This window comes from Myodes glareolus, chromosome 3 (assembly GCF_982192425.1).
Source record: "Myodes glareolus chromosome 3, mMyoGla1.1, whole genome shotgun sequence".
Classification (NCBI taxonomy): domain Eukaryota; kingdom Metazoa; phylum Chordata; class Mammalia; order Rodentia; family Cricetidae; genus Myodes; species Myodes glareolus.
The window spans coordinates 13,136,071-13,160,118 of NC_142028.1; the positions used below are offsets into that span (position 1 = coordinate 13,136,071).

Genomic DNA, 24,048 nt, shown 5'->3' on the forward strand with positions numbered 1-24,048 from the left:
CAGCCTGACGCCTGTAGCACTCTTGGGAGACTGTGGATCAAACCTTTAACACATGGGCCTTATGGAGGGACATATGACGTCAAAGTTTTTAAGCTTCTAATTTTAAGTTGATTGTAGTCGCTTAGGCTTTTATTCCCAGTACTTAGGAAGTGGAGACAGTAGGATCAGGGATTCAAAACACACTTGGATCCATTGTGTGTTCCAGGGCAGTGTGGGATACATGAAACCATATCTTTAAAATGCTCAAATAAAAAAGGAAATATATGAAAATTTAATTTTAATACATGTCTGAAAGGCATTGAAGTGAGCTGGAGAGAAAAGAATGTCTTGCCACATTTGTACTGGACATCCTCTATTTTCTAAGGATTTCGTTATTTTTATTTTATATGTATGGGTGCTTTGCCTGAATTTATAGCTGTGTACCACAAGCATACAATGGACTTGGAGGCCAGAGCAGGGTATTAGATTCCTGGAGTTACAGATGGTTGTGAACTGCCACGTGGGTGCTAGGAATCAAACCCAGGTATTCCTGAAGAGCAACCAGTGCTCTCAATTGCTAAGTCATTTCTCCAGCAATTGACCAGCCTTTGAAAACTACATTTCAGAAGAATTTCTGTAAATCTTTTTCTCAGAGGCATTACTCATGTGTTGCTTCCTCAGCCTCCTGTTAGTGAAGTTGTGCGAGCGCGCACACACACACACACACACACACACACACACACACACACACACACACACACGGGTTTATATGAAATGCTGTGTTCTGAGCATAACTTGTCTATGGTAATCATGAGCTCACAATATTAGAGGTTACCTGCATAAGACGTACACAAACCAGCCAAAGTCAGTCCATGGCATCAATTGGTAAATGATCCCCAGGCCCTGCCTGTTACCGGGGAACTTTTGGCAATTGATAGCTGCTGGGGGAGGTTGAATCACCTCCTGGAGATGTGGCCCCTGGTAAGTTCCCATGCTCTAGTAAATGGATCTACCACCTACCCACATGGGCAGCACTAGCTAAAGTGGATCTTAAAAAAAAAAGACATTAACTATTGAGTGATGTATATTGGAGGGGTCTGAGGGAGTTTGGTGGCACGTAATGCTTGATATGATTACATTTCATTATTTTCATGTATGAAATTCTCAAAATATAGAAAAAAATTAAAAAGAAACATACCAGGGCTAGGATAGAACTCGGTGGTAGCATGCTTGCTAGCATGCCTGAGACCCTGTGTTTAGTCCTTGGTAACACGGAAAAAATGAAGGAATGAATGCACTGATGAATAAATGAATGAGTGAATAAAAAACTAATAACAGTTTTATCTTTCTTTTGAGGAAAACTAAATTAGCTGCAAAGAAAACCTCTAAGTGTTCACAGAAAACCTGGCACAAATTATCTTGAGAAGGCGAAAAGGGTGACCAGCTGGGTTATAATTACTGCTAGCTATCATGTTTCAGTTTTATAAGGGTAGAAGAAAACTAAGACCTATGACAATAAACATCTCAGGAATAATTTAAAAGTAAAATAAATACCGGATCATTACCTTGAAAAGATAATAGCAATTATAAGAATACATGCTGAGAAAAATTAGCAAAGCCATTCAATTATTTAGTCTCAGGCATGCTTTGAAATCTTTTGAAAATTGGTGATGTATTCATTATTTTCCTTTTGCAAAAAACTGAAAAATAGGCCCACATAATTGAGTTAATTACCAGCATTATATATTGAATAAAACGATCCTTTGGAATAACATATGCAAATGAAAGACTTTTCTGCAAAAGATGTTCACGAAGTAGGTAGGATTGTGAAAGCAGAACGTTCACAGGTCAAGTTTGGTAACCATGTCAACTAGGTTTCTAGATTACTCTGAAATGATACTAACATCTTCAGCTTGTTGACTCTTCCTGTAGGATGTGTGGTTCTGTGTAACTAGAAGATATATGGTATACAGTGAAACCACATACAGCATGGTTTATTGGAATGTAATATAGTTTTATACAAGTCTATAAAGGGGAAGTCAATTATGATGGGGATTCTATACAGCTAGTTGTAAATCTACAGAGGGTATCACAAAGGAGAGTGTCTCTAAACTGAAGCTAGTACATACTCTATTCCACTACAAGAGCAATGGATAAGAAAACATTCTGAAAATAGTCATATGCAATATATAAATATAAATCATAAATTTATTATCAATATTGCAGTGTGTACTTGAGATTGACACTAGTGTCTCAGTCATGCTGAGTGAGTACTACACTACTCAGCTACTTCTCAACACCTCTTTTTTTCCCCAAAGATAATATCTCACTGACTTGCCCTGTTTGGCCTTGAACTCACCATGATCCTCTTGCTTTAGCATGCCAACTATCTGGAATTACAAGCCTCTACCACTAAAAACAATATGCTTTAAGTTTAATAGGAGAGAAAAATGAAAAGGAGGCCTTGGGGAATCTTCTTTACAAACCAAAATGAGAAATTTAGACATAAACAGAGCGCATTTGACTTAAGTTTTAAAGGGATAATATAATAAAAACTATTAGGACTAAAAATTACAAGTATAAAATAAACATGTCTAGCAGACTAAGTGGAGACTCTGACAGTGACAGAAGAAACACAAGAGGAGGAGAAGGAACTGTACATTTTTGCTGATAAAGAGGAACCACTACACGTCAAAGGGAAGAAAGGGGATGGAGGGAAAGAGAACGGAAGGGAAGAAAGAGCGGGAATTAAATGAAGAGGCAAAAGAAAGGAAAAGGAGAGAGAGAGCCCAGAATTCAAACATGCTTTGAAAGTGGGTTGTTTTCCAGTATTCAGAATTATTTATGTAATTTAACGCAGACCTTCATAAGACTGTAAGACCATGAATAGATCCAGACTCCCACAATAGTCTTTTCAGACCAAAAACTGTGGAAAATAACTTTATTATGCAACAAGCTCTTTCACTTACTTGTTCAGATAAAAATAGTCACATGCACAGAAAGTAAGTATTTATGGGGACGCTGATGTAACAGACAACAAGGGGATGGTCAAATAAGATGTGAGTGAGGCCGTAATTAGCAAGATAATAATATTTTGCCAACAATAGCTGTATTATGTGCTAATAGAAGTCATATTTTAGCAGCCATTGTTGCAATTGTTTGGTAAGTTTCTGGCTTTCATTTGTTTGGAAAAGATTTTTCTGGGATTTGTGATTGTGTAGCAGTTGCCTCTTGTCTCCAGCCTGGGTTGTTCCCTGTGGTATATGTGTTCTAAAACACTGCAGTGAGGGCCTTGCAGCAGAAGAAAGGCAACACACAGAGATCAAATGTTCTTACTTGCCTACATCTAAATCTCACCCTCAAATTCTACCAAATTCTCATATAACATGCAAATTCCTGAGTATCCATAAGTTTCCCAAATCTGTGAGCTGCTTGCAAAGTTATGTTTTATAAAATCAAATAACCATTTATTTTAAAAAGATTACTCTTCAATTATAAATATTATATTATATATAAAAGCATCCAGAGGTAATTTTATTTCAAAAATACTGTATTTTATTTATTTTCTTCTCCTTCTTCTTCTTCTTCTCCTCCTCCTCCTCCTCCACCTCCTCCTTCCCCTCCGCCTTTCTTTCCCCCTCCCTCCATCCCTCTCTCTCTCTTTCTCTCTACCTCTGTGTGTGTGTGTGTGTGTGTGTGTGTGTGTGTGTGTGTGTGTGTGTATGTAGGTGCCTGCAGAGGTCAGAAGAGGACATCAGATTTATTGAAAGTGGAGTTAAAGTGCTTGTGAGTCACTGGCTATGGGTCTTGGGAATGAAACTTGTATTGTTTTAAAATATCTAACAGTGAAAGATAAGAAAAAAGTAATAGGCAGGCACTTTACTGATGTAACAAAATACCTGACCGAAGTTAAGTAAGAAGGGGAGGGGCTCATTCTGTCTCCCAGTTTTAGGGCACAGCCCCCACTGACAGAGAAGTGTGATGGAGCTGACCACATCAGATGCTAAGTGAGGAAGCGGAGCGAGAAAGAGAGAGATGAATTCTGCCCCTCAGCCCACTTTCCTCCTTTTAGTCATTGTCAGATGTCTGTCCATGGAATGGTGTCCCCACATACATGGTGGGGTTTCTCTACTCAGCTAAATCTTTTTGGAAACATTCTTAAATAAATGTGTTCCCATGGTAACTCTGAATGCAGTCAAATTTATGGTGAAGACTAGACTTCACAATGGGGGAATGTTAAAGGAGGAGCAATGGTCATCGTTATCTTACATTTCCCTCAAACTGAATCCACAATGAATTATACACAATGCCACCTCCAGTTGTTTTGCTTTTGAAGTATTTTCCTATTTCTAAAGAAGTGTGGAAAGAAATAGGACAGATTCTCTTTATTACTTTTCCAATGATAAGTAGATTTGCTATCCATTGGCAATTCATATCTTTAAAATAAAAAAAAAGGTGGCTTCAGAAAGTTGCAAGGTGGTATAAGTGGTTTTCAGCTCATGGATCACATGTGATTAAAATATATGACCTAGAATTCATTGTCACTGGCATTAAGCTGCACTCATCTATCTTAGATTTCCTTTCTTGGCTTCATTTCCCAATAGATGATGCTTTAATAAAGATACCCACTGTTGTTCAATCAGAGGAGACTAAGAGACTATGAAGGGCTCATCCCTTAATGGGGACAACTACAGCACATGCCTCCTCTCACGACTCAGGCACCATCATAGAAGAAAGAGTATAAATATTATAAATAGTATAAGAGCTAGAGGTTGAAAAACATGAGAAGTCATTTTCTAGACATGATGGACTCTTTGCACACATAACCTCATAGCAATTTTGACTAAATATACAAGATCTTACTACACAAAATTAAGCCATTCAAAATCATATCATGGTTGAGGGAGGGGATTATGGAACCATACCTCTAGTTAAGGAGCTTTTGGTCACTATTGATTGCTGGGGAAGGTTGTCTACACTCCAACTGATAGCTGTATACCCATGAACTTACAGACAGTACAAATCAGACTAATTTAAAATTTTTAAAGTACATGAACCAAGAAAGGAGTTCTGGTGGGGGTAAGCTGGGAAGGTTTGGAGGGGAGGGACTGGGGGAGACTTTGACCACAACATCATGGATACTTATATGAAATCTTCTTAAATAATTAAATAAAAAGTAAAATTTACCCCATCAGAGTAAATTTAAATGGGTACTTACACAAACTCTCTAGAATTTTTCTAAATAAAAATAGGACATTTTTCTTGATTCTCTAGAGGATTATGAACTAGACTTCTGTTAAAAATATATTACTGCTAGTTTCATAAATCTCAGTGTCCAAATATTAGTCCAATATTTGAGAGGATCAGTTGAAATGTACTAAGGCAAACATTTTTCAAGTTATTATTAGATTGTAGAAATATATGGTGAAGTTGCCCCTGGAAAAACAAGGACATCCATAAATGGAAAATTCACACACACACAAAATCAACAGAATATGCTTAGCTCTAGTCAGCAGGGTTCCAAAACTGAACCAGTTACTCAAGATGAGTGATGTCAAGCTTACTGTCTTGGGTGGTAAAGGCACAGGGAAATCAGGTGAGTTTTACTGTCTTGTCTGGCATGATGAGAGAGACAAACTAGGGCGTTAAACAATAGCCATATAGTATACAAGAAGTTATAATAAATTCCCTCCGTGAAATAATTTGTATAAATTTTTTGTGTATGATTTTGCAATCTTTCAGGCAAGTTACTGTTTAATTATGAGCTGTTTCAGGAGGTGAGCCAATGCAGTTGCTTAAAATATGAGTCTCTATCTTTTTCTATCGATGTTTAAAATTCTAAAGACCAACAAGAGGCCGTTTTATCACTTTCCTGTTTCTTACTCCAGTACTCTTGCCTACAAACCCATCAGTAGTTAATTGTTCAGATGTGAGGGTAAGGTGGGCAGAGTTGAATGGAGTGTGGAGTGTGTTTTTTTATTGGCAGCACTACAGAAGGGCCATAACTGTCTGGTGACACGGCTGTGTGGACACCCTGGAACCTGGCACAAAAGGCCCTAATTCTGGAATGTGCTATTCTCTTCTGCTTGCGTTATTTGATTCTGCTGCACAATATCCTGGCAGTAAGATTTCTACCAATGAATAACAGTCTAACAACAAGAGCTGAGTAATAGCAGACTTGGGTGCTTTAGAAAGACAATAATCTGTTTGAGTCTTAAACTGTTTCCAGGGCACTAACTCTCTATATCCCTTACAAACTGCACATGCTGGACACTGCCTCCATCCTTCCTACACATAGAGCCTTGAACAAGATTTAATTAATAGGAAAAATAAGGGTTGTAAGAGCTTTGGATTTCAAATGTAATGAGGTTTATATTTGGACTTTAGAAGGTAAGGTAGTGTACATGTTTGACGAATTTTGTAACAATTTACCCATATAACATGTAAGATCACATATTTCTATTTACATAATCATGGTTATCCACAGCTTTTAGGCCAGAATTCAGTAAAGTCTTAAGCTCTTATCTAAGGCTTGCTGGTTACTGAGTGAAAATCAAGTTGATGGACCTAACTGAATATCAGTATTATAAAATTAAACAAGCCTAAATTTTGTCTATTCATTTAACAGCAGTTACTGTAAGGTTTCTTACCAAGAGGTTCATTGGAGAATATGCTTCGAATCTTGGTAAGTTGCTGCTATATACTTCTACTCTACTTAATGTTTCAGTATCACGCTTTAAACTTAATTAAGAACAGAGAGGCACATTGGCAGAATCTGCTATTTTTACATTCATTAAAATGTTTTAATTTAAAGATTCTAGTTTTAAATACCAAAGTAAGTATTTGAGTGGAATGTTTTCATCATCAAAATTACCTAATATGATGATGAATTAGAAAGTCGGGGGTTTTCAAAGTCTAAAACTAGAAAACAAGTTTGTGGTTATCTTTCTCAAATGTTACAAAGCATGGTCATGCATTTTTGCAAAGTGCAAAAAAGGTTTTGGTAATTAACATCTGTTAAATGATTAGTATTCACAGCAAAAGATTAGTGAAATACTAAAGGATTAGTATTCCCAGTATCCACAGAAAAAGCACCCATGAAATGAAGCTTGTAAAAACGCTGTAAAAATAAATGAATGACACATTAATTAACAAACGTCATATTGTTATCTAGGCTGTTTCTATAAATTTTAGAGAAATTACACAATATAATCTTAAGGTCATTTTACTAAATCTGACTCAGTTTATTTTTATCTTAGGATATAGGAGATACCTCAGAATAAAATGGAGAAATTTTGTTAGACTCTTAAGTATACCTTTTGATAAGCGATTGATCAAAATAATGGAATTTATATCTTATCTGAACAAAGGCCTGAGGTTAATTTTTTTTTCATTTCTTAAATCAACAATAGCAGAACTCTAGGAAATGTAAGGGAGTCATTAAAAACAATATTGCTTATTTAGTGTCAGAGTTCACATTTTTCTTTCTTTGAGAATCACAGAAAACATTTGTTCTTGAGAGGGTGTTATCAACATATTGTTAAAAATGGTTTTAAAGATTTTTGTCACATGGCTTTCTGTGTGTGTGCAGCACAGTATTTCCACTCTTTTGACATTGTGAACATTTTAAAACAAGTGTTTGAAAACTGCCTACAGAAAGAAAGCTGCAGAAAAACAGAAATTTCTATGTTTTGTTTCAAGGAGCAAAAATCTCAAACACAGAGGTCAACATAATATACAAGTCAAGATGCCTGGCTGAGAAAGTTTTCCCTGAACAGAAAAGAGACTTAATGCAAACAAGATAATGCAGTCTCTAAAGGAGGCAACAATGAAACCTTCACCTTAATCCTTTCTACAATGCAGTTATATAAATGAAATGTTTACACGTTCCCAGCGGTGACATCTCCGTGTATAATATAAGACCTGAAGACATTTTGAAAATATAAGCATGTGACCCTCAGGTCTCCAACTCTATGGAAACAGGCTAGCAAAAGCAACTCCATCTTGTCAAGGAAGGACAGAAGGGGAAATTAAAACACTCTAAGAACAGTTAGAGATGACAGCTCTTGCCAATGCTGTGAGATTTGAGAGAAAGTGTTTGAAATTGTCTGGGAGAGTTTATATTCAGGGCAAATAGTAAAAGTGAGAAGTTTAGAAAACAAAAGAAAACACCTTTGTAAACAAAATCTGATGTCTGGTGAAACTATGACAAATGTTCTATTTGTACGGATTTTAAAAGTCGGTCTTCATCCTCTGAGGAAACATTCATTCATCAAATGTCTGCTTGTTTTGTAAAATAGAGATGTATTGACCTTATTTTATGTGCATATATGCGTCTCTGAGTTCATGTGCGGCAAAGGTACCCTGGGAGTTAAGAAGAGGGCATTGGATTCTAGGAACTGGAGTTACAGAAAGTTTCCAGCTATGGGTGCTAAAAACTGAACCTCCGACTCTTGCAAGAGCAGCAAGCACAAAGCGCCGAGAAATCCCTCTAGTCCCGTCTATTACTTCTTATTATGGGTTACAGAACAATTTTCAGAGGTAGTCAAGTTTTTGTGTTAGTGTGTTAATTTGTGGAGAAATAGAGCTGGAAGAAGAGTTAGAGAAATTATCCATCCATTCATTAATGAAAGAAAGCTCATATTCATTCATCAAAGAATATTCATTGAATAACTGTTATAGTCCATATATTTTCTGTAGTAATAGGGTATGTCAGAACACAGACGAATAGGAGTTTGATTTATCATAGAATTTGTAATATTAAAGAATGATTTGTCAACCCAAGCCAAAAATTATGTAATTTGATGATAAATGCTATAGAAATAAATAAAACCATAGAAAAGCATGGATATGGTATGTATTTTATTTTGCAAGAGTCAAATGGCAGAAGTGATTGTTTTCAGTATCAATACTTGGGGAGCAGAGCCACAGGGGTTTATTCAGTCCCCAGGTCAGCCTAGAATATGTAGAGGCACATTGCCTTGAAACAAAAGTAAAAACAAATGACGAGAGGGCAAACGTTTTAAGAAGGTATCGGTAGAGCAGAGACTTGCTAAAGAAGAAATGGAAGGAATCACATCCCAGGTGGAAGAAAGAATAAATTTCAGAGTTTGGATGTGACAAGTTACTGACAAAGTAGAGTAATATCCAAGTTGGTCAATAGTGGACAGAAGGAGAGAGATGTACATAATACAGGGCTCTGATCCATGACAAATGGTATAGGACAGTGAGTATAAACTGCATCCAGATGTGGAGTGTGGGGAAATGGTGAAGTTTGAGTTTAAAAAAAAAAAAACTTAAGGAACATGACAATAAGTAAAGAAAATTAAAACAGAAATAGAATATGCTGTGTGAATATCGTATGAAGGGAATATTTGAGATTTTGTCAGTGACCAAATATAGCAGTGCAACTAATGAGGTGTTCAAGATTGAAGGTGAGTCTAAATGTATTGAACTTAAACTATTTTCACATGTTTATAAGGTGTTGCTAATGAGTACCTACTAACATGTGAGATGGCTCGTGTATAAGGTACTTTATGCCAAGCCTGAAGACCCAACTTTCAACCAGAAATGCATGCTGTGAAAGGAATTTGCCTTCTGTCTTTCACACAGCTTACACACACACACACACACACACACACACACACACACACACACACACACACTCATTAATCAATCAATAAAAGTAATAAATAGTAAAGAAATTCATGGTAGAGGAGACATAACAGAATTTCTGATGATTTGTTTATTCATGGATGAGAGGACATTTTAATGTGTTGAGAGGGTATGAATGAGTCTTTGGTAGAAGTATCTGTATTATACCGTAGGAGGATAAACAAATGAGTAGATACAAATAAGTTAAGGGATCAGCGCAAAATATTCATGCTTTCCTCATCAACCCTGAGCAAAAGATCCTCTACTATTCTATGAAAATATGACTGCTGTAAGTCTGGAGAGATGACTCAGCAGTTAAAAGCATGGCTATTGTTGCAGAAGACCTGGGTTTGGTCCAGCACCCACATGGTAGAAAATAATCATCTGTAACCATCTGTAACCCAGGTTCTAAGAGATCCATTGTTCTATTCTTTCTCTGGAGGCACCAGACATACTTGTAGACAACACACACACACACACACACACACACACACACACACACACACACACACACACACACAGAGAGAGAGAGAGAGAGAGAGAGAGAGAGAGAGAGAGAGAGAAAGAAATCTTCAGTAAAGATAGCCCAAAAATATGACTTGCTGAATTTAGCAGACCAAGGCCAGCTACTAATGAGCGTTTATTCTGAAGTTTTCCCATAATGACAAAGAGCACGTATTTTTTTTTTCAGAATCTATCTACAATAAGCAGTTGTGTTTGGAAGGGAAAGCATTGAATCTCGAAATATATGACCCATGTTTTCAAGTAAGTCAAACAAAACACCCCTTTGGTTTACTGTTCTTCAAGCATAATTTAAAGAGTAGTGGAAATAAATATGCAAAATAATGTCAACACTAAAATAAAATTACTTCTCAATTTTAATTATCAAAATGTTGACATTTCTTTTAGTGTAAATTGCATTATTGAGATTTCTATAAATATCAATTAAAAGTTAGCATAGAAAAATACCTTTAATACACAATAAAACTGAGCCCTGAAAATAGTCTTGACAACAATCTTTTAGATTTTATTTTATGTATATGAATGTTTTGCCTGCATGTGATTTATCCATATGTGTAGCATGGGCATGAAGTGCCCAGAAAGGCAAGAAGAAGACATATATAACCTAGTACTGGAATCACAGATGGTCGTGAGTGACCATGTGGTATTAGGAACTGAACTTGAACCCTCTGCATAAGCAGTAAGTACTCTTAGCTATTGAGCCATCTCGCCAGCCCATTAAAAGGAATCTTTTTAATTTTTTCATCTTAAATTTGTAAATTTCATTTTATACTCCCTGTCTTCCTACCCCCATCCCCGCCTCTCCTGCCAGGTCACTCGCATCCAGTCCTCGCAAAGGGTATGGACTCCCTTGGGAAGTAAACAAAGTCTGGCACATTAAGTTAGGGCAGGACCAAGCCCCTCTCCCTGCATTAAGGCCAAGCAAGACATTCTACCATAGGGAATGGGCTCCAATAAGGTAGTTCATGCACCAGGGATAGATCCTTGTCCTACTGCCAAGTGCCTCACGAATCATCCAAGCTTCACCACTGTCTCCCACATATGGAGGGCCTAATTAGGTCCCATGGAGGCTCCACAGCTGTCGGTCTTGAGTTGCTGAGTTTCCATGAGGTAGGTTCAGCTGTCTCTGTAGATTTCCTCCTCCTAGCACTGGTCATACTTATTCCTGTGAGTTCATAGTGTACGGGTCAGAAATTAAGACAGAACATCTTGTCAGTTCAGTTTATATTTTCACTAAATTGTCTACATTTGTAACTGGTTTTCAGAAGAGTGTACATAAGATAAATTTTGATAATAATTTGTTTATCTAGTCAATGCACTAAAATATCAAAATAATCTTCCAGTTATACTCTCTCAAAATATCTTCTCATCATAAACATGATAATAAATGGTCAGCTTTCTAAGATTTCAAAGCAAGTTTTTGATTTGTTTTAGGTACTTTACCCTAAATTAGCCTATAAACCATTTTAGATAAACTCTTATATTTTTCCCTTTCATAGGGTTGAATCTACTATTGCAAATAAACAGATATTCCAGGCTGGGGAGGTAGCTCAGTGGGTAAAGTGCTTTCCATGCAATCATTAGGGCCTGAGTTGGGATTTCTAGAATCCATGTAGAGCTGAGCACTGTAGCAGACAAGTGTAATTCTGACACTCCTGTGCTGTGATGGAAGGAGACAGGAAGTCTGTGCACAGGACAGCCTGTTGTCCATAGCAAAAGTTCTGTCTCCAGCAAGGTGAAAGGGGAAGAACCAATACCTGAGGTTTTTGTCTGACTTCTACATGTTTGCCATGCTTAGGATATAATGACACTCACATGTGAACATGTGTGTGCACAACCCAAATAAACACACACACACACAAATAAAAATAGTCTGCTAATTAGTATAGGTATCATGCTTTTTTCAAGACAGATGTGTGAATGTTAATTTAAAAGGCATCATATCAAATTTTTAGAAAAATAGTTTTTAAAGAAAGTTGTAAAGTGAGATTAAAATAATTATAGGCTTTTGTTTTAGCTTAAGAAAGACAATGATAAGAAAGAAACTCTGAAAACACATCTTAGAAGTTATTGTTCTTTAGAAATGATTGTTCTTTAGCCTTATTAAACTCTCCCCCAGGTGAAATAGGTAACTATTAATTAACTGCAACATAGAACATTGTTGTGAGAAAACTACACTTGAATGTGCTTGGTTCATTTTCAGCCACAGAAGACAAAGTGCTCCCTCGCAAGTGAGCTGCACTGGGCAGATGGGTTTGTGATTGTGTATGACATCAGTGACAGGCCTTCCTTTGCTTTTGCAAAAGCCCTTCTCTGCAGAATCCGGGAGCCACCAACTACTCATTGTAAAAGGTAAGACATTTCATTCTCATCTCCTTTCCATTTTCGTAAATCATCATCTTGCCCTGAGCATCATTAGGAAGAATTTAATACAGACTTTCAATTACAAAATTTAACAGCCCTGAACAATTCCCCTTCCCATTCCACAGGAGCTACACACGTAGTAAAAGGAATCAGATGAGGATGCTTTATGTCCTGGCTGACATAAACAGTTACTTGCCCTGAGTAAATGGCCATTTTACAAGATAGCTTCTATTGTTAACACGACACTCACTAGCAAAATAATGGTCCTCTCTACGGCAGATATTTCACACTTCCACCTTTTCTTTCTGTTCTCATGAAAATGGTGAGGATCCTAAATAAATCCAGATTTGTTATGTTTGGTATCCTGTGAAATCCAGTTCCTCATTACTGGTTACCCAGAATGTCACAGTAAAAACGGACTGAATAGTCCACCATCTATACATGGTAAGAGTGGAGATACATTTTCTCTGCTCTACCCGAGATAAAAACATGGTCAGCAATTCACTGGTAAATGTCTAGGCACACAGGATAGCGAAGGAAGATGACTGTGTCTCAGAATTTTCGCTCTATTAATGAAACACTTAGCTGTTTGAGATTCTTAGAGTAATCTTTCTATTTCTGTTGCTTCAGCATATCTCTTTGAAAGTGTTCATTTTTGTTCAAATGCTGATGTGAGGAGTTACATAGGTTCTTATCAGTGTTGCCCACAAGGTCTTGGATGATGGTACAATTGAGTGGGGGCTTAAAGCTGCTAAACTTCTAACTAATAATTGCTACCTGGGTTTAACACAACATCCGTAAAAGAGAACTAAATTAGTTACTTTTGTATAGGTGTGACACTGTACCAAGTAGAAAAAGTTTAAGGCATGACGGATTTATGTTGGCTCATGGTTTCAATTGTCTAGCCTACGTCACATGTCTTCATGTTTCTGGACTTTGGGGTGAGATAGAATCTTATGGTTTTGTGGTGGTGCCTATTTCCCTATGTTGCTTAGCACACAGAGAGATGAAGTGGGGAAGATTTCACATCCCTGGTTATTATACCTATCCTGAAATAAAGAATACTTGTGTCCTCCAAACTCTAAACTTAGAGAGCCTTGTTTGTGTTATTTATTCCATTCTGTGGAAAATGATTTTGTAGCGCTGGGGATATGTGTCTCTAAGCACACACATGACCATCTATGGCCTTAAACATAATACCTAATAGGACTTACTTTTGACTCTTTGCCTTATGGATATAATCTATGTTACTTTCTAGAGCTGTTGAAACCATCTTGAAAAAGTTACTGATTGTGTTTCAGGATGGTGGAACCAGCTGTGGTTTTAGTTGGCAACAAGCAAGACCTCTGCCACATGCGAGAGGTTGGCTGGGAAGAAGGGCATAAGCTAGCAGTTGATTTCCACTGTCAGTTCTGTGAACTGTCTGCAGCAGAGCAGTCCTTGGAGGTGGAGGTGATGTTTCTCAGACTCATCAAGGACATTCTGTTGATCTTCAAACACAAGGAGAAGAGGAGATCCAGTGGGTCTAAATCAATGGCCAAATTGATTAATAATGTATTTGGAAAGAGAAGAAAATCTGTTTAGAAGATATATAATACAGGGGACTTGGTCCTTCAGAGGGTTTCAAGCACTTAATGTGACAAACATAATTTATATAATTAAAGACAATTTTGGGGGTATATATGAAATAAGTAAAAATGAATCATGACTGAATTTTAAAATATATAATTTGTCTTTTTGGTTACATCTGGCTCATATTGTTTCCAACATGAGCTTTCACTCTTGTACAAGTGAATACTCACTCTGGTGTATCAGTAGAGAACTGTCCCTGTGCCTTGTTGAGAAAACTCTGTCCATATTGTTCAATTAAAGTATTAAAGTGTGTGATTCACTTTTAAATTCTGTCATTGTTTTGAGAAAAAGAAATAGATATTCATACAACTAATGCACTGTAGGGCCTAAGTTATTGATTTTAAAATGACTTCATAATATTTAATAGATTTTTGCTTTAAAATATAATTTAGTTAGTGTTGGATGTGTAAAATTACCTGTCCATAAATAAATATTTTGTGGTTTAGGAAATAATGAAAAAGTTGTGTTGTATGAATTAGTTACTATCTTATAGCTACAAAATATTAAAAAAATATGTATAGCAAGTTCAAGTTAATGGAGGATTTTTTTGTTTACTTTCAGTTTGAAGGAATAGAGTCCATCATTCAGGGGAGTATTGATGGCAGTATCAAGCAACTGGTCACACTGCATCACCAATAAAGAAGCTAATACACTGTGGTTACCTGATTTTCTCCTTTATTTTCTTTTTATTGATTCTTAGACATCAGTCATCAATGGTGGGTCTTCCCTACTCAGTGAAGCCTCCTTGAACACACCCTCACAGGCTTGCACAGTTGTGTGTCTTCTAGGTGATTCCAAAACCTGGCAGGTCAGCAGTTAAGATCAGCCTCTGCCATCCCAGAAGACATTGCTCACAAATAACTTCATTGATAGCATTAAGATCCTTTGCAAATTAAAAGTTATCTAGTTTAGTTTATCTAGGAGAATAAAACATATCCAGTTTGGTTTCTATTGCTGCAATAAAAACCATGACTATAAGCAATTTCAGGAAGACAGAATTTATTTTGTCTTACAGGTTTTATTCTATTTTGGCAAAAAGCCAGGGCTGGAACTTGGAGCAGGAACCACAGAAGAATACCTCTCCTTAACTTGCTCCTTGTGTCTTGCTTAACTACCTTCCTTATACATTCAGGTTCTTCAGCTTGCACTTGTACTCATATCCTACTTCTGGTAGTTGTTTGGAACCTCCTTCACTAACTAGCAATCAGAACAATGTGATGGAGGCAATTCTGTAATTGATATTTTCTCTTCTCAGATTGTGCAAGCTTGACAATAATTAACCACAACAGTTGATAAATTTACAACTTTGAAGACCTTGCTATTGTGAAGCTTTTTTATATAAGTTTTTTTTTGGTATAAGATGCAAACATTATTAAATCTTGTGGGCTACCATTTCCTTCTAAGATAATGGTAGACCTTCTAATCTATGGTACTGGCTGACCTTACTGAACTTCTCCATCCATTATATTTCACTCTGAAGTTATTTGCTTTGCATCTGACAAAAATGTTGATAATTATGGTTGGGTCTCAGAGAAATAAAACTCAAGATATAAGCAATGACACACTCACACTGTGTAGGAACATGACAGGAGAAGCTTTTGAGTATAGGATGGTGAGCTAGAATGGAGCAAGGTGGCCCAAACAAGAGGATCCACAGGCATGAGCTCGCTCAGCATAAGCCACAATTCTATGTATTAGGAAGGGTACCTTGAGATATTATTGTTTCTTAAAAGTCTGACATTACATCTTTCACTATAATTTTTTTTCAGTTCAATCTATTTATTTACAAATTTCACAGTCTCATAATTTCTTTAAGTTACATATTATTCCATCATGTATATATACTACATTTTCATTAATTCAGGTTGTTTCAGTTTCCTAGTTATTATGAACAGAGAGGTAATGGACATGTCTGATCTATTAAGTTGGAAGTCAAGTTACTTGGGTCATATGTCAAGTAATGGTAGAACTGGCTTATGTGGCAGATTTCACTTTAGCTATTGGATAGATCTCCTCACTGATGTGTGTCCTCATTGGCTGTACCAGTTTGCAATTCTGCCAATAGTGAATAATAGTTCCTCTTTTCCCGTATCCTCTCCAGCATGTGTTGTAGGCTATTTTGTTGGTCCTTGCCATTCTGACTGGTGTGAGACAAGCTTTTAAAGTAGTTTTAGTTTTCAATGATCTCATTGCTTACAATGATGAATGTTTTATGAGATTTTGGGGGCATTTTAATTTATTTTGGGAATTCTCTATTCAGACACAGAGCCTGTTTTTAAAATTGGGTCTTTTATTTGCTTCACTATTTGTTTTAATATTCTGGATGTTAATCCCCTACCAGATGGGTATGTGGAAAAGATTCTCTCCTACTCTACCAAGGTTCTTCTTTGCTGACTTGATTCTGTAGTTGTGCAGGAACATTTTAGTTTCACTAAGTTCCACTTACCGGTTGATGACCTTAATTCCTGTGCAAAGGGAGTCCTTCTAAGAGAGTCCTTTCCTGCACCTATAGCTTGGGATACTACATATGCTTTCTTCAAGCAATCCAGTGTTTCAGATTTCACACTGAGTTCTTTGAGTCACTTTGTGTTTAGATTTTGTGCAAAGTTGATAACTTCGGATCTAATTTAAGTCTTCTACATGGGTTTATTTTATTGGACAATGATTTTTTTTTGGCATTTGTACTTTGGTGGGTATGAACGTGAGATGCAAGAATCTCTGAGAGATCTAGCAAAATACCCTTCCCTCAGACATTCAATATATGTCCCCAAACATACAATGTCTTGCTTTTTTGTTTTGTTTTTTGTTTTTGCTTTTTAATCTTTCTTAACTCTTTTTTTAAGATTTAAATTTCCTTTTTTTTAATTGAGTTCTACATTTTTCTCTGCTCCCTGCTCTGCCTCCTTCTCTCCTCCCCACCTTCAGCCCACCTCCAAGGTCCCCATGTTCCCAATTTACTGAGGAGATCTTGTATTTTTCTCCTTCCCATGTAGATTAAATCTATGTAAGTCTCTCTTAGTGTCCTCATTGTCAGTCTTGACTCTTAACAGATCTCTGACCTACTGGTCAAACAACTACTGTCTGGAAATAGGTGTGTTCCACACTAACCTTCCACTCTGTGAGGTAGACAGTGATGTGTGCTGAATTAAATTCTTGACAATTGCATAATTTCTTTCTGCTTGTGAATGCCATATTCTATCTGTGTTGTAGGAAATGACACACAGTTTCTGTAGTTCGTATGTATGCCAATTTCAAGTGAACGCTTCCTATTATCTAGAGGTAGTCACTTCTATGTGTGTGCAAAACAAATCTTATTTGTGTGTTTTCTCCTAGGAGATTCAATGATGGATTTTGTGTTCACTTATTTTTAGGAATTTTATTTATCTTTTATGTCTCACTATTGATGTTATGTATTTGATATTGACTGTGTATACACATGAACTCTATATCAACACTGAACAATTGTGTGTGTGTTTATGAGTAAATGTGAATGCAGTTATATATGGAGGCCAGAAGAGTGACTGGGCTTCCTGGATATGTAGTTTTAGGTGGCTCTGGGTTAATGAACATGGGTGATGGGAATTGACCTCTGTTCCTCTGTGTTAGCAAAAACCATTCTTTACTGTTGATTCATCTCTCCAGCCTCAATAGTCTCAATATCAGAGATTTTCTCCTCACTTTTTAAAAAAATCCTTCTTATAGCTAAATGAAGTTATTTTGAGATGATTTTGTCTTATATTAACAATTATTTGGAAATATATGAAAATGTTTATATTTAAACAGTTTCCAAATTATTTAACATTTAATCAATGTACTTTTTATTTATGACCAATCTAAGTAAAGTTTCTGTATTAAGGGTATGACTTTTGGGTCTGCAGAGATGGTTCAGGAGTTCAGAGCTCTGGTTGCTCTTGCAGGGAACCTGGGTTCAACCCACAGCAACCATAGATAGTTCTGCCTCCATTCCCTAGGGGATCCAACACTCTCCTCTGGCCTATGCAGACATTATACAAACATATATTCAGACAAACATTCATATAAACATAAAATAAAGGTAAATAAAATCTCAAAAATATTATATAAAATTGTATTGGTAGTATATATTTTAAAAATCCAAACAAAAGATACTTTTATTTTATTTAAATATATACAAAATATTAAAATTTTACTGGTTAGATTCTGATATCTTAGTAAAATAATTTCAAATGAAATGTCTTGTTACAAACAATATCTGCAATGTTATGATAAGAACAAGTCTCATATTTTCAAAGTTTTTTATGATATTCTTTTAGAAATAATGAATTATTAGTTTGATATCTGAAGTGTTATATTGATTATTTTCTGGACAGAAACAGCTTTAAAACATTGACAACTACCTGTTTTACTTTTCTTGTTATCAAATTGGAATGTTCCCATTTGCCCCTACCACTGGACTTTGTTTAGGTGTCTGTGTTTTGACTCTCAGTAAATGTGATCAATTGAAAATATGACACAAAAATCCAAGTTAGAGGAGACAGCCCTTCATCATTTTTCATCATTTTTGGATGCTGCCTTGAGGGTTTCTGGTCAACTCACATTGCACTGCCCAGTGGCACCAGATAGGGATGTCCTTTAGAATCCGTGGCCTCCACCCAGTAGATTTATGAGTAGACTGGGTGATTGCAAGTTCCAAAATTTGGAATCTCTGCTGATTCCAGGATGAGTAGAGATGAGTTACTCCTACAAGATTTGCACCTAGTTCCAGACTTCCTTTTGTGATACTAGATGATATTATATAGAATCTGTTCTTCGGTAGTAAACTAACAAGAATGATAATTCATTAAAATCTTCAGCAACCCAGTCAACATGATATGCCTGACTCTCTTGCTGGAGAAAAAAAGGATAAATCAGAAAGCCTCCAAGCAAAGTCAATATCTTTACAGCTTGAAGATTCACCAGTACCATTTTCTTGGGATTATGGTTTACCAGTAAAATGACTTGAAAAACTTTAAAAATAAGAAGCTTCAAATTTCAACGTGAAAGAAAAGTCTCACCCACAGAAAACAAATGCATCAACATTAGCCCATGAAGTGTTATAAGCGGTGGGTAGAAAATATGTCTATAAATCTCAAAGGATGTTAAGCTCTGTCACTGGGCCTGGAATAGCCTGTGCGGCTTCTAGTGAAAAAAAGATGCTGTCATTCACTGTGGATGAGCCTCAGTGACATAATACATAATGAGAGCCAACAGCAGAAGAAGGCATCACCAAAGGGAGGGGTCCTTAAAATGGTTTTGATTTAATACAAGGCATGCACTATTAATAAAGAGGTTGAATGATACCTGTATGTTTTATAGGTTTATAAATTGGCTGTAGTAAAATATTTTACATCTTAGATCACTAGGTTTTGTTTCAGCTGATTATGGGAGATATCTATCTAGAGTTGACTGAATTGTATTAATCTGAACCTAGTTTAATGATGCCTTAACATTTTTATGGGGGAATTTAATGTTTGCAATATCCTTGTTCCTTATTTGAAAGCGTGACTTATAGGTTTCTCATCTTCCTTAAATTATAAAATCCTTCAGCTAATAAAGGAAAATGATTATAGTTTGCAAAAAAGGCAAAGTCATTTAACAATCCATATAACTGTCTATTGTAGGACTTTGCATAATAATTGTAATTTAGCTATTAGAGATTCTAAAGGCAGTTATCAGTCATACTCCACAATTCTGGAGGAATCAGGCAAGGCCCAAATTATTTAAAGTATTTTAAATTCTCAAAGAAAAAGACTTGCCATAAATTTGAAATATACTGTATCATGACAAGATATTATTTCATTGGAAAGGGAAAAGTCCCTCATAATTTTAAAATATATAAGTTACCAAAAAGATTTGTTTTCACCATTTTGGATGTGAAATTTATTTTATTAATAAACACAAGTTTCATATTAAACATATGTTTCTTCAAAGGAGAAATGAATGAACTATATGTCACCATTATATGTCACCATGGTGAAATGGAATTGTCAGCAAGTCTGGGACAGCTAAGTACAGAGGTCAAGGCTACCAAAAAGGAATGAAGACTCAGAGAGTGATACCTACCAAGACAATTATGACTTTTTCCATAGTCTTTGGGCCCACTAAGAGTATTCCATATCTAGAAAAATAATATAAACATAAAATCATCTTTGAGTCTCTTTGAGTATAGGCTTATGTTCAAGGTCATAAACTATTTACATTTGAAAATATAGGCCATATGCTCATTTAATAAAATGCTAATTAATTCAGAGATGTAAAAATTACTGTGGGAATACTTAAAAATTAAAGCATCACAATAGGAACCATGAATTCAATGTACATACAAATACGGGTGTAGACCTAAAGGGAAATAAATTAGTAATTTGAAGTGCTCCCTAATCTTCCACTTCTATTGTAGCATTTTTTACAATTGAGAGAATATGGAATCAACTTACACGGTGATTATTTTTAAGCTATATAACTTATATTTGTTTACTTCTGTGAGAAATGCTATTATATTTCCCCATTTTTTTCTTTCAATGAAAATAGATTCTTCCTCATGATATTCTGCTATACTCATAGGTTGATTCCTACCCCAGTCTTCATCAGAGAGTCTTCCTACTGCAACAGATAGGAGCAGATACAGAGTCCCACAATTAAACATTAGGTGGAGGAGAGAAATCTCTAACAGGTCCCTCTCCTTGGAGTTCAGGAAACCTCACAGAAGAGGGGGAGGAAGGGTTGCAGGAGCCAGAGGGGTCGAGGGGGCCACAAGAACATGGCCCACAGAATCAACTAAACAGGGCTCAAAGGGGATTTCAGAGCCTGAAGCGACAATCACTGAGCCTGCATGGGGTCTGAGCTAGGTCCTCTGCGTATATGGCATGGTTGTGTAGCTTGAGTTTCTTGTGGAACTCCCAACAGTGCAAGCCGTTGTCTCAGACTCTTTTTTTGCCTGCTTTTGGGATCTTTTTGTCTTACTGGGTTATTGCATCCAGACTTAACATTACAAGGAGTTGTGTCTGGCATTGTAACTTACACTGTGTTTGGTTGATACCTTTGGGAGATTGACTTTTTTTCTTAAGGGAAATGAGAATGAGTAGATCTGAGCAAGAGAGTGAAGTGGGGGAGGGTTGGGATAAGTTGGAGGGAGAAGAAACTATGGTTTGGATATATTTATGAAAAGAATAAATAAAAAGAATAGAATATAGATTCTTTTTTAAATATAACATAACCTGATATAGGCTCCAATTTGAGATGTAAAACCATTGAAATGAACAAAAAGTAAATCTAATACTCATATCAATATATCAAAATTATTCATCTTCCATAGTGAAACAAAGCAAAAATCTTCATTATAACAGGGCTGGTTAGATGGCTTTGTTGGAAATGGTGTTAGCCACCAAGTCTGGTGACCTGAATTCTAATCTTGGAGCCACATGGTAGAAGGAGAGAACCATCTCTTACATGCTTTCCTCTGACCTCCACATGTGCCATGGCCCACAAAACGTCTTAGTAAGTAAATAAATAAGTGCCCCCAAAATAAAATTAAAACCAAAACAAAAAATAAAAGTAGAAAGAGAAAGTATGAGGGATATTTTGTTACTCAAGTGCACTTTAAGGCTAAAGTTGCAGATCTGAGTTGGTGTCAGAATCCTTAATTCAGTTAAACAGTAAAATAATTCAGTTAAATTATATAAAAGTTGATCAACTTCAACATGGAAACTCATGTTGACATTTCCCAAATGGATGACTAATAATCTGCTTTAAAACACTTATTATGGATTTTTAATCATTACAAACTACAAGTTTTTGTTAAGAAATTACTTCCAAAATTAAAAACACCATAGCCCTATGGCAGCTGGTTTATTCCAGTCTGAGAAGTCTGCACCACTTCCCTGGGGCCATGGCAACAACTGGGACCAAGCACTTGCTGATGGCCATATCTTGGTCCATAGACCTGATTCACTTGGGGGTTGTTCTGATGTCCATTGGCACAGGGGTACACACAAACCATATATTGAACCACATATATGATCTGCTAGAGCATGTGAAGAGATTGATCTTTCAGAATCATAGATGCAGGATCTCTATGATTCCCTCCAAGAGGGAATTCAGTGAGGGACCAGCAAGCCGGGAGCCTTGAATCAGACCAACAATTCATTATACAATGGAAATTCACATTAAAACTGTTTGTACAAAAGGGTGTACTGAATGATACATGGCATCTCCCTATGCCACTAAGATGAATAAAGAGGTGATGGAGAGGTGGAAAATAGAAGAGGGAAGTAGGTTTTTGTTGTTTGTTTGTTTGCTTTTGTTTTGCTTATTTTTTGTTTGCTTTTAAATTAATATTAATTTTTTTATTCTTACTATTTTTCCATGTTTTTTTGAGAGTCACTATAAGTGTGAATGACAAATATTGAAGCCCTGAGAAGTGAGTGGGATTTTGTTGCATGATGTGAAATTCCCAAAGAATCAATAAAATATTATAAAATTAAAAAAAATCAGACATATGTTTCAGAATAAAACTAACATAAATGGACCAGTATACACATGAGATATGTGCATGCAAACATCTGAATTCATATATCTTAAAATTAAATACTGGCAGTGCATCAGTGAATCTATCTCTCCTCAGAGGTAGAAAGTTCAATGGCTGACAAATAGTGGGATAACAAAGAAAGAAAAGGGGGGAGGAAAAAGCAGATTTGAGAAAAAATACCTTTCAAAATGATAAACCTGGAAGGAAACTTAATTTTTGGATGGATTCATTTAAGAAGAAAAAAAGGAAGAGAGATGTGCGATAATGAAAATTATGTATGTTCATACCAGTGTGGGAGCTAAGTGGGTAGATATGATATAAAACGTATAGTGGGTGAAAGTAGGATACTGTACTCAAAGATTCCGTAGTTTTCAACACATTCCAGATGCTGGAGAATTAGCTAAATAATACCCTCGAATTATTAGCCTATTTGACCTGAAAGTATTATAAGTAGAAACTTTTATATTAAGAGTAAAGAACATATCATCTTTAATGATAGTAGTTACAGCTGCCACATGGAGATTGTCTGGTGTGCCTGCTTCTTTTTTGCATAGCACTTAGAAAGTCATGTGCAGATTTGGGCTAGTCATAAAGCTTGGATCATTTGTTCCTCAAAGAGAATCATCTATATATATCTTGCTTATCATCAATGATCTAATTTAATTATCTATAGATATTTTGTCTGTTTCTTCTGAATAATTCAGAAAATAAATGATGAAAGAGACATTTTTAACATTTACTCATTAATGTATTGATTTGAGACAAATCTGTATTCTGTCAATTATGTTTTAAATAAAAGTTGATTGGCCAGTAGTCAGACAGGAATTATAGGTGGGAAACCAGATAGGAAGTAGAGGTGGGGCAAAATGAACAGGAGAATTCTGGGAAGGAGGAAGCCCACTCCTCCAAAGTCCTATCCAGGCTCTGAAGAAGTAGGATGTGACCTGCCCTGCTGAAAAAGGTACTGAGCCATGTGGCTAACATATACTAGATTAATAGGATGGTATACATTGTAAGAGCTAATATGAAGCCTGAGCTAATGGGCCAATCAGTTTATAACTTATGCAGACCTCTGTGTAATTTTCTTTGGGGTTAAAAGGCTGCGGGAACCAGGCAGGAGAAGTCCAAATATGCAGGCCCTCATGTTGCAGAATGGTACCCAACGTGGGATGCCAGATGAAGGCATAAGTCACAGAACAATCCCACACCAGTTTGGAATTATGATTAATAAAAGGGTTATTTATTTAAAGGGAAAACTTACAGATCACCGTCCTAGACAACAGTTCTCTGTGCAACCAGGAAAGGACTCTAGTAGCTGGAAGTGGAGTCTGAAGCAAAAAAGAGAGAGAGTAGGG

The 24,048-nt window shown here is 36.2% G+C and overlaps 1 protein-coding gene across 1 annotated transcript; it reads left to right on the forward strand.

Annotated features, from left to right (window-relative positions):
- Positions 1-5,485: 5,485 nt before the first annotated feature.
- Rergl (RERG like) lies at positions 5,486-14,808 on the forward strand. Its single transcript, XM_048432856.3, has 5 exons — positions 5,486-5,575; positions 6,608-6,664; positions 10,325-10,398; positions 12,359-12,507; positions 13,821-14,808. Exons 1-5 carry the CDS (start codon positions 5,524-5,526, stop codon positions 14,101-14,103), a joined length of 615 nt encoding a protein of 204 aa, XP_048288813.1. The 5' UTR covers positions 5,486-5,523; the 3' UTR covers positions 14,104-14,808.
- The last annotated feature ends 9,240 nt before the right edge of the window (positions 14,809-24,048 follow it).